The 12,131-nt window shown below is 47.2% G+C and overlaps 1 protein-coding gene across 1 annotated transcript in view; it reads left to right on the top strand.

The window, feature by feature from the left end:
• The first annotated feature begins 1,484 nt into the window (after nucleotides 1-1,484).
• NEURL1B (neuralized E3 ubiquitin protein ligase 1B) overlaps nucleotides 1,485-12,131 on the top strand; it is a 78,010-nt gene continuing 67,363 nt past the window's right edge. The window contains exon 1 of the mRNA XM_077265786.1: nucleotides 1,485-1,732. Coding sequence (XP_077121901.1) covers nucleotides 1,702-1,732 — 31 coding nt within the window. The 5' untranslated portion in view covers nucleotides 1,485-1,701. The remainder of the gene's footprint in view (nucleotides 1,733-12,131) is intronic.

Below are 12,131 nucleotides of genomic sequence, written 5' to 3'. Positions count from 1 at the left end.
TGTGAGACAGGCAGTATATGAGAGATGAGAAGATTGTTTTGCGGCAGTTAGTTTGGACTTGAAGATGGTGAGGGACCGGGTGTATGCGATAAAGTGCTCAGCAGAGTGGGATCTCTTCCATCTCAGCTCAGCGACCCTGGAAGCCTGTCTCAGTTCTTTGGTCTGGACAGCCAGGGCTGCCTGTTCATTGTACGAGTTTTGCTATGTGTGAGGGGGGCGGCCGAATCAAGTGTTGCTGTTATTGTGCGCGATACAGTATAATTGACCCCGTATAGTCACGCTGCCACCCCTGTAGTCACTGACACACTGCCACCCCTGTAGTCATGGAAACACTGCCACCCTTGTAGTCACTGACATACTTCGACCACTGTAGTCACTGACACGCTGCCACCACTGTAGTCACTGACACGCTGCCACCACTGTAGTCACTGACACGCTGCCACCCCTGTAGTCACGGACACGCTGCCACCCCTGTAGTCACGGACACGCTGCCACCCCTGTAGTCAATGACACGCTGCCATCCCTGTAGTCACGGACACGCCGCCACCCCTGTAGTCACGGACACGCCACCACACCTGTAGTCACTGACACACTGCCACCACTGTAGTCATGAACACGCTGCCACCCCTGTAGTCACGGACACGCTGCCACCCCTGTAGTCACGGACACGCTGCCATCCCTGTAGTCACGGACATGCTGCCACCCCTGTAGTCACGGACACGCTGCCACACCTGTAGTCACTGACACACTGCCACCACTGTAGTCATGGACATGCTGCCACCCCTGTAGTCACGGACACGCTGCCACCCCTGTAGTCATGGAAACACTGCCACCCCTGTAGTCATGGAAACACTGCCCTGCCACCTCTGTAGTCACTGACACGCTGCCACCACTGTAGTCACTGACGCGCTGCCATCCCTGTAGTCACGCACACGCTGCCATCCCTGTAGTCACGGACACGCTGCCACTCCTGTGGTCAATGACATGCTGTCATCCCTGTAGTCACGGACACGCTGCCATCCCTGTGGTCACGGACACGCTGTCACTCCTGTGGTCAATGACATGCTGTCATCCCTGTAGTCACGGACATGCTGTCATCCCTGTAGTCACGGACACGCTGCCATCCCTGTAGTCACGGACACGCTGCCATCCCTGTGGTCACGGACACGCTGTCACCCCTGTAGTCACGGACACGCTGCCACTCCTGTAGTCAATGACACGCTGCCATCCCTGTAGTCACAGACACACTGCCACCCCTATAGTCATGGACATGCTGCCACCCCTGTAGTCACTGACACGCTGCCACCCCAGTAGTCACGGACACGCTGCCACCCCTGTAGTCACGGACACGCTGCCCCCCCTGTAGTCACGGACACGCTGCCCCCCCTGTAGTCACGGTGCTATCCCTGTAGTCCTGGACACGCTGCCCCCCGTTGCGCCTCATCACTACAGATGACAGGCTGGTGGGCGTGGTGTCGGGCGGCCCCGCCCCCGGTGGTGGAGCGGTGGCGGCTCTGGATGCAGTCAGTCGTTTCGGGCTGTAGCGCTGCACGGAGGGAGGGTGCGGAGCAGCTGCCACACACCGGGGATCGGCACACGGAGGAACTGCAATCCCGGGAGCAAGGGGTTAAATGGACCTTCACTGCCCGGGACAGGGTTCAGTGACATCGTCCCTCCGCCACCGGCTCTGCACCGTCTGCCATGGGGAACACGGCACACAAGACCTTGCCAGGTGAGGCGGTCCGGCATCTCCCCGCGCTCCGGAGACTGGAGCACCAGGACTGTGAGGGGTTAGCGGCTGTGCCCGGGAGACAGCTGTGCGGCTGCACCCGGGCACCGGCCATGTAGGAGCAGCGCCCACCTGTGTGCGGGACACGGCGGGGGGCACTGTCCGCTCTGTAACGGCTCCGGGGAGTCACCTGTGGCGCCATTGGTCGGACGCGGGCCAGGTGCAAGCTTTGAATTTGTACTCTGGGCACCAACACACCTTCCCGTGCCACCTAATGCCAGTGCGCCCGCTGCGGGCACAGCGCCTGCGTACACCGTGCGGGCGTCAGATGCCAAGGACTAGAGGGGGCACTATCTGCTATATAGGGATATTGTATATAAGGAGGGCGGTGTTACCTGCTATATAGGGGTATTGTATATAAGGAGGGCGGTGGTACCTGCTATATAGGGGGTATTGTATATAAGGAGGGCGGTGGTACCTGCTATATAGGGGTATTGTATATAAGGAGGGCGGTGGTACCTGCTATATAGGGGTATTGTATATAAGGAGGGCGGTGGTACCTGCTATATAGGGGTATTGTATATAAGGAGGGCGGTGTTACCTGCTATATAGGGGTATTGTATATAAGGAGGGCGGTGGTACCTGCTATATAGGGGTATTGTATATAAGGAGGGCGGTGGTACCTGCTATATAGGGGTATTGTATATAAGGAGGGCGGTGGTACCTGCTATATAGGGGGTATTGTATATAAGGAGGGCGGTGTTACCTGCTATATAGGGGTATTGTATATAAGGAGGGCGGTGTTACCTGCTATATAGGGATATTGTATATAAGGAGGGCGGTGTTACCTGCTATATAGGGGTATTGTATATAAGGAGGGCGGTGTTACCTGCTATGTAGGGGGTATTGTATATAAGGAGGGCGGTGTTACCTGCTATATAGGGGTATTGTATATAAGGAGGGCGGTGTTACCTGCTATATAGGGATATTGTATATAAGGAGGGCGGTGTTACCTGCTATATAGGGATATTGTATATAAGGAGGGCGGTGTTACCTGCTATATAGGGATATTGTATATAAGGAGGGCGGTGATGCCTGCTATATAGGGATATTGTATATAAGGAGGGCGGTGATGCCTGCTATATAGGGATATTGTATATAAGGAGGGCGGTGGTACCTGCTATATAGGGGTATTGTATATAAGGAGGGCGGTGGTACCTGCTATATAGGGGTATTGTATATAAGGAGGGCGGTGTTACCTGCTATGTAGGGGTATTGTATATAAGGAGGGCGGTGGTATCTGCTATATAGGGGTATTGTATATAAGGAGGGCGGTGGTACCTGCTATATAGGGGTATTGTATATAAGGGGGGCGGTGTTACCTGCTATATAGGGATATTGTATATAAGGAGGGCGGTGGTACCTGCTATATAGGGGTATTGTATATAAGGGGGGCGGTGGTACCTGCTATATAGGGGTATTGTATATAAGGAGGGCGGTGGTACCTGCTATATAGGGGTATTGTATATAAGGAGGGCGGTGGTACCTGCTATATAGGGGTATTGTATATAAGGAGGGCGGTGGTACCTGCTATATAGGGGTATTGTATATAAGGAGGGCGGTGGTACCTGCTATATAGGGGTATTGTATATAAGGGGGGCGGTGGTACCTGCTATATAGGGGTATTGTATATAAGGAGGGCGGTGGTACCTGCTATATAGGGGTATTGTATATAAGGAGGGCGGTGGTACCTGCTATATAGGGGTATTGTATATAATGAGGGCGGTGGTACCTGCTATATAGGGGGTATTGTATATAAGGAGGGCGGTGATGCCTGCTATATAGGGGGTATTGTATATAAGGAGGGCGGTGGTGCCTGCTATATAGAAGGTATTGTATATAAGGAGGGCGGTGTTACCTGCTATATAGGGGGTATTGTATATAAGGAGGGCGGTGTTACCTGCTATATAGGGGTATTGTATATAAGGAGGGCGGTGATGCCTGCTATATAGGGGTATTGTATATAAGGAGGGCGGTGGTACCTGCTATATAGGGGTATTGTATATAAGGAGGGCGGTGGTACCTGCTATATAGGGGTATTGTATATAAGGAGGGCGGTGTTACCTGCTATATAGGGGTATTGTATATAAGGAGGGCGGTGTTACCTGCTATATAGGGGTATTGTATATAAGGAGGGCGGTGTTACCTGCTATATAGGGGTATTGTATATAAGGAGGGCGGTGGTACCTGCTATATAGGGGTATTGTATATAAGGAGGGCGGTGTTACCTGCTATATAGGGGTATTGTATATAAGGAGGGCTGTGTTATCTGCTATATAGGGGGTATTGTATATAAGGAGGGCGGTGATGCCTGCTATATAGGGGTATTGTATATAAGGAGGGCGGTGGTACCTGCTATATAGGGGTATTGTATATAATGAGGGCGGTGGTACCTGCTATATAGGGGGTATTGTATATAAGGAGGGCGGTGATGCCTGCTATATAGGGGGTATTGTATATAAGGAGGGCGGTGGTACCTGCTATATAGAAGGTATTGTATATAAGGAGGGCGGTGTTACCTGCTATATAGGGGGTATTGTATATAAGGAGGGCGGTGTTACCTGCTATATAGGGGTATTGTATATAAGGAGGGCGGTGATGCCTGCTATATAGGGGTATTGTATATAAGGAGGGCGGTGGTACCTGCTATATAGGGGTATTGTATATAAGGAGGGCGGTGGTACCTGCTATATAGGGGTATTGTATATAAGGAGGGCGGTGTTACCTGCTATATAGGGGTATTGTATATAAGGAGGGCGGTGTTACCTGCTATATAGGGGTATTGTATATAAGGAGGGCGGTGTTACCTGCTATATAGGGGTATTGTATATAAGGAGGGCGGTGGTACCTGCTATATAGGGGTATTGTATATAAGGAGGGCGGTGTTACCTGCTATATAGGGGTATTGTATATAAGGAGGGCGGTGTTACCTGCTATATAGGGGTATTGTATATAAGGAGGGCGGTGTTACCTGCTATATAGGGGTATTGTATATAAGGAGGGCGGTGGTACCTGCTATATAGGGGTATTGTATATAAGGAGGGCGGTGGTACCTGCTATATAGGGGTATTGTATATAAGGAGGGCGGTGTTACCTGCTATATAGGGGTATTGTATATAAGGAGGGCGGTGTTACCTGCTATATAGGGGTATTGTATATAAGGAGGGCGGTGTTACCTGCTATATAGGGGTATTGTATATAAGGAGGGCGGTGGTACCTGCTATATAGGGGTATTGTATATAAGGAGGGCGGTGTTACCTGCTATATAGGGGTATTGTATATAAGGAGGGCGGTGTTACCTGCTATATAGGGGTATTGTATATAAGGAGGGCGGTGTTACCTGCTATATAGGGGTATTGTATATAAGGAGGGCGGTGGTACCTGCTATATAGGGGTATTGTATATAAGGAGGGCGGTGTTACCTGCTATATAGGGGTATTGTATATAAGGAGGGCTGTGTTATCTGCTATATAGGGGGTATTGTATATAAGGAGGGCGGTGATGCCTGCTATATAGGGGTATTGTATATAAGGAGGGCGGTGGTACCTGCTATATAGGGGTATTGTATATAATGAGGGCGGTGGTACCTGCTATATAGGGGGTATTGTATATAAGGAGGGCGGTGATGCCTGCTATATAGGGGGTATTGTATATAAGGAGGGCGGTGGTACCTGCTATATAGAAGGTATTGTATATAAGGAGGGCGGTGTTACCTGCTATATAGGGGGTATTGTATATAAGGAGGGCGGTGTTACCTGCTATATAGGGGTATTGTATATAAGGAGGGCGGTGATGCCTGCTATATAGGGGTATTGTATATAAGGAGGGCGGTGGTACCTGCTATATAGGGGTATTGTATATAAGGAGGGCGGTGGTACCTGCTATATAGGGGTATTGTATATAAGGAGGGCGGTGTTACCTGCTATATAGGGGTATTGTATATAAGGAGGGCGGTGTTACCTGCTATATAGGGGTATTGTATATAAGGAGGGCGGTGTTACCTGCTATATAGGGGTATTGTATATAAGGAGGGCGGTGGTACCTGCTATATAGGGGTATTGTATATAAGGAGGGCGGTGTTACCTGCTATATAGGGGTATTGTATATAAGGAGGGCTGTGTTATCTGCTATATAGGGGGTATTGTATATAAGGAGGGCGGTGATGCCTGCTATATAGGGGTATTGTATATAAGGAGGGCGGTGGTACCTGCTATATAGGGGTATTGTATATAAGGAGGGCGGTGATGCCTGCTATATAGGGGTATTGTATATAAGGAGGGCGGTGTTATCTGCTATATAGGGGGTATTGTATATAAGGAGGGCGGTGGTACCTGCTATATAGGGGTATTGTATATAAGGAGGGCGGTGGTACCTGCTATATAGGGGTATTGTATATAAGGGGGGCGGTGGTACCTGCTATATAGGGGTATTGTATATAAGGAGGGCGGTGGTACCTGCTATATAGGGGTATTGTATATAAGGAGGGCGGTGGTACCTGCTATATAGGGGTATTGTATATAATGAGGGCGGTGGTACCTGCTATATAGGGGGTATTGTATATAAGGAGGGCGGTGATGCCTGCTATATAGGGGGTATTGTATATAAGGAGGGCGGTGGTACCTGCTATATAGGGGTATTGTATATAAGGAGGGCGGTGTTACCTGCTATATAGGGGTATTGTATATAAGGAGGGCGGTGGTACCTGCTATATAGGGGTATTGTATATAAGGAGGGCGGTGTTACCTGCTATGTAGGGGTATTGTATATAAGGAGGGCGGTGGTATCTGCTATATAGGGGTATTGTATATAAGGAGGGCGGTGGTACCTGCTATATAGGGGTATTGTATATAAGGGGGGCGGTGTTACCTGCTATATAGGGATATTGTATATAAGGAGGGCGGTGGTACCTGCTATATAGGGGTATTGTATATAAGGGGGGCGGTGGTACCTGCTATATAGGGGTATTGTATATAAGGAGGGCGGTGGTACCTGCTATATAGGGGTATTGTATATAAGGAGGGCGGTGGTACCTGCTATATAGGGGTATTGTATATAAGGAGGGCGGTGGTACCTGCTATATAGGGGTATTGTATATAAGGAGGGCGGTGGTACCTGCTATATAGGGGTATTGTATATAAGGGGGGCGGTGGTACCTGCTATATAGGGGTATTGTATATAAGGAGGGCGGTGGTACCTGCTATATAGGGGTATTGTATATAAGGAGGGCGGTGGTACCTGCTATATAGGGGTATTGTATATAATGAGGGCGGTGGTACCTGCTATATAGGGGGTATTGTATATAAGGAGGGCGGTGATGCCTGCTATATAGGGGGTATTGTATATAAGGAGGGCGGTGGTACCTGCTATATAGAAGGTATTGTATATAAGGAGGGCGGTGTTACCTGCTATATAGGGGGTATTGTATATAAGGAGGGCGGTGTTACCTGCTATATAGGGGTATTGTATATAAGGAGGGCGGTGATGCCTGCTATATAGGGGTATTGTATATAAGGAGGGCGGTGGTACCTGCTATATAGGGGTATTGTATATAAGGAGGGCGGTGGTACCTGCTATATAGGGGTATTGTATATAAGGAGGGCGGTGTTACCTGCTATATAGGGGTATTGTATATAAGGAGGGCGGTGTTACCTGCTATATAGGGGTATTGTATATAAGGAGGGCGGTGTTACCTGCTATATAGGGGTATTGTATATAAGGAGGGCGGTGGTACCTGCTATATAGGGGTATTGTATATAAGGAGGGCGGTGTTACCTGCTATATAGGGGTATTGTATATAAGGAGGGCTGTGTTATCTGCTATATAGGGGGTATTGTATATAAGGAGGGCGGTGATGCCTGCTATATAGGGGTATTGTATATAAGGAGGGCGGTGGTACCTGCTATATAGGGGTATTGTATATAAGGAGGGCGGTGATGCCTGCTATATAGGGGTATTGTATATAAGGAGGGCGGTGGTACCTGCTATATAGGGGTATTGTATATAAGGAGGGCGGTGGTACCTGCTATATAGGGGTATTGTATATAAGGAGGGCGGTGTTACCTGCTATATAGGGGTATTGTATATAAGGAGGGCTGTGTTATCTGCTATATAGGGGGTATTGTATATAAGGAGGGCGGTGATGCCTGCTATATAGGGGTATTGTATATAAGGAGGGCGGTGGTACCTGCTATATAGGGGTATTGTATATAAGGAGGGCGGTGATGCCTGCTATATAGGGGTATTGTATATAAGGAGGGCGGTGTTATCTGCTATATAGGGGGTATTGTATATAAGGAGGGCGGTGGTACCTGCTATATAGGGGTATTGTATATAAGGAGGGCGGTGGTACCTGCTATATAGGGGTATTGTATATAAGGGGGGCGGTGGTACCTGCTATATAGGGGTATTGTATATAAGGAGGGCGGTGGTACCTGCTATATAGGGGTATTGTATATAAGGAGGGCGGTGGTACCTGCTATATAGGGGTATTGTATATAATGAGGGCGGTGGTACCTGCTATATAGGGGGTATTGTATATAAGGAGGGCGGTGATGCCTGCTATATAGGGGGTATTGTATATAAGGAGGGCGGTGGTACCTGCTATATAGAAGGTATTGTATATAAGGAGGGCGGTGTTACCTGCTATATAGGGGGTATTGTATATAAGGAGGGCGGTGTTACCTGCTATATAGGGGTATTGTATATAAGGAGGGCGGTGTTACCTGCTATATAGGGGTATTGTATATAAGGAGGGCGGTGATGCCTGCTATATAGGGGTATTGTATATAAGGAGGGCGGTGGTACCTGCTATATAGGGGTATTGTATATAAGGAGGGCGGTGGTACCTGCTATATAGGGGTATTGTATATAAGGAGGGCGGTGTTACCTGCTATATAGGGGTATTGTATATAAGGAGGGCGGTGTTACCTGCTATATAGGGGTATTGTATATAAGGAGGGCGGTGTTACCTGCTATATAGGGGTATTGTATATAAGGAGGGCGGTGTTACCTGCTATATAGGGATATTGTATATAAGGAGGGCGGTGTTACCTGCTATATAGGGGTATTGTATATAAGGAGGGCGGTGTTACCTGCTATATAGGGGTATTGTATATAAGGAGGGCGGTGTTACCTGCTATATAGGGGTATTGTATATAAGGAGGGCGGTGTTACCTGCTATATAGGGGTATTGTATATAAGGAGGGCGGTTTTACCTGCTATATAGAGGGTATTGTATATAAGGAGGGCGGTGTTACCTGCTATATAGGGGTATTGTATATAAGGAGGGCGGTGTTACCTGCTATATAGGGGTATTGTATATAAGGAGGGCGGTGTTACCTGCTATATAGGGGTATTGTATATAATGAGGGCGGTGGTACCTGCTATATAGGGGGTATTGTATATAAGGAGGGCGGTGTTACCTGCTATATAGGGGTATTGTATATAAGGAGGGCGGTTTTACCTGCTATATAGAGGGTATTGTATATAAGGAGGGCGGTGTTACCTGCTATATAGGGGGTATTGTATATAAGGAGGGCGGTGTTACCTGCTATATAGGGGTATTGTATATAAGGAGGGCGGTGTTACCTGCTATATAGGGGTATTGTATATAAGGAGGGCGGTGTTACCTGCTATATAGGGGTATTGTATATAAGGAGGGCGGCTGTCCCCTCCGGTATATAGAGGTTACTAACTTTGATATTGTATATAACGCTGCTGTTCTGCACTCCCATAAGAATGAATAGAGTGGAGGTGCACAGGATCGACAACCGTTCACATGTGATTCCTCGAGGTGCCAGTTTTTGGGATCAGTGGGGGTCTCAGCGTTCAGACCTCCAGTGATTGGGAAGTTGTCCTTATTATGGATAGGAGATAACTTCCACACTTGGTGCTGCAGTTTATGTGTGGATACACACGGCACCTTTAATATATTGAATTAGTGACATGTAAGGAATCCACAGTGATGGGCTAATAAGCCGTGCCAGTTATAAGTTTCCTTGTCACTCTCCGGCCATATTACCCTCTGTACAGTTGTGTAACCTTGTGTTCTGCGCCATTCTAGGTTTGTGCCCATCTTCGCCCTTTCTCATGGCACTGCTGCTATTTTGTGAGATCTCCCCGGACTATATATATATATATATATATATATATATATATATATATATATATATATATATATATATATATATATATATATATATATATATATATAGTAATACCATGGAATAAAATGGCATATTTCATATACGGTAATGTGTAACTAGGGATTATGAAGATCAGCGGTCTCGGATATAGACATCATGACAGAACGTTCTTAACCATTTGTTAGCTTAGAGCCCATCTGTGTATTATCATGATTGAGGCACAATGTCTTAAGGTACCGTCACATTAAGCGACGCTGCAGCAATATCGACAACGATCCCGATCTCTGCAGCGTCGCTGTGTGGTCGCTGGAGAGCTGTCACACAGACAGCTCTCCAGCGACCAACGATGCCGGTCCCGCACTGACTGTGAGTGCCGGCCGTAAAGTAAAAGCAGAGCACAGCGGTGACGTAACCGCTGTGCTGTGCTTTACGGCCGGCCGGCGCTCACAGTCAGTGCGGGAAGCAGATGGCCAGGGACCTGACGGACACCGGAATGTGAGTATGTACGTTTTTTTTTTTGTTTGTTTTTTTTTACATTTACGATGGTAACCAGGGTAAATATCGGGTTACTAAGCGCGGCCCTGCACTTAGTAACCCGATATTTACCCTGGTTACCATTGTAAAACATTGCTGGCATCGTTGCTTTTGCTGTCAAACACAACGATACACGCCGATCTGACGACCAAATAAAGTTCTGGACTTTCAGCAATGACCAGCGATATCACAGCAGGATCCAGATCGCTGCTGCCTGTCAAACACAACGAGATCGCTATCCAGGACGCTGCAACGTCACAGATCGCTATCGTTATCGTTGCAAAGTCGTTTAGTGTGAAGGTACCTTTAGGCAGTGGCCGGTGCTTGGGAATCGGATCGTAGGGCTGTAGTGTTACAGTACATCGGGCACAGGGAATGGGCTGTGTACAAAGTAGGGTTATGCCTCTGTGAAAAGTTGGCATTCTGACACGAGCCATTATTCCTCTTGGAAGGATTAGACATGGGCCCCTATAAGAGGCGACAGATGCCACAAAAACGCTGCGGCCATTGTCCCACTCTAGTGCACATGTTGCACAAAGGCACAAGACAGCTGAGCCGCTGAAATGAGAGCCCTTGCTGCAGACTAGAAGATCTCTACAAATCAGTTGCCACTTAGCCTTTTGCAATAAACACAAGTCTGTTATATTGTTTCTACAGCTTGTGATTGATTTCTTGCATACTTTTTTATGCCCCCTTATATTCCACCAGGGTTGGAATCAGCATTGGCACCCTACCTCTAGTGTCAGAACATTTTACTGTTGTGTTTTTTAATTAATTTATGTATTATTTTTATTATATATATTAGTAATATTTATTATTAATAATAATAATAATAATAATAATAATAATAATAATAATAATAATAATAATAATAATAATATTATTATTATTTTAGTTTTGATTACTTGTTAGCAGGGCTGTGGAGTTGGAGTGCATTTTGGTGGAGTCAGTATAAAATGGACCTACTCCTAAAATATATATTGGGTGCAGTGCAGGGTGTGCTGTAAATGTTTTTATAAGAATTTGGGAAAGTTATGAAATGTCCTATAAATGTTTGTTCTGTTCCTGATCTAAGGATTTTGGCTGTTAGAGGAGGTGAATCTGTGCTGCACTTTATGTACATGCTCAGTAATGACCAGTGCTGTGGAGATGAATCTGTGCTGCACTTTATGTACATGCTCAGTACTGAGGCAGTGCTGTGGAGATGAATCTGTGCTGTACTTTATGTATATGTACATGCTCAGTAATGACCAGTGCTGTGGAGATGAACCTGTGCTGCACTTTATGTACATGCTCAGTAATGACCAGTGCTGTGGAGATGAACCTGTGCTGCACTTTATGTACATGCTCCGTAGTGAGGCAGTGCTGTGGAGATGAATCTGTGCTGCACTTTATGTACATGCTCAGTAATGACCAGGGCTGTGGAGATGAACCTGTGCTGCACTTTATGTACATGCTCAGTAATGACCAGGGCTGTGGAGATGAACCTGTGCTGCACTTTATGTACATGCTCAGTAATGACTAGTGCTGTGGAGATGAACCTGTGCTGCACTTTATGTACATGCTCAGTAATGACCAGTGCTGTGGAGATGAATATGTGCTGCACTTTATGCACATGCTCAGTAGTGAGGCAGTGCTGTGGAGATGAACCTGTGCTGCACTTT

The sequence above is a fragment of the Ranitomeya variabilis genome, chromosome 5, assembly GCF_051348905.1.
Source record: "Ranitomeya variabilis isolate aRanVar5 chromosome 5, aRanVar5.hap1, whole genome shotgun sequence".
NCBI lineage: Eukaryota > Metazoa > Chordata > Amphibia > Anura > Dendrobatidae > Ranitomeya > Ranitomeya variabilis.
This window is presented reverse-complemented; position numbering and strand designations above follow the sequence as displayed.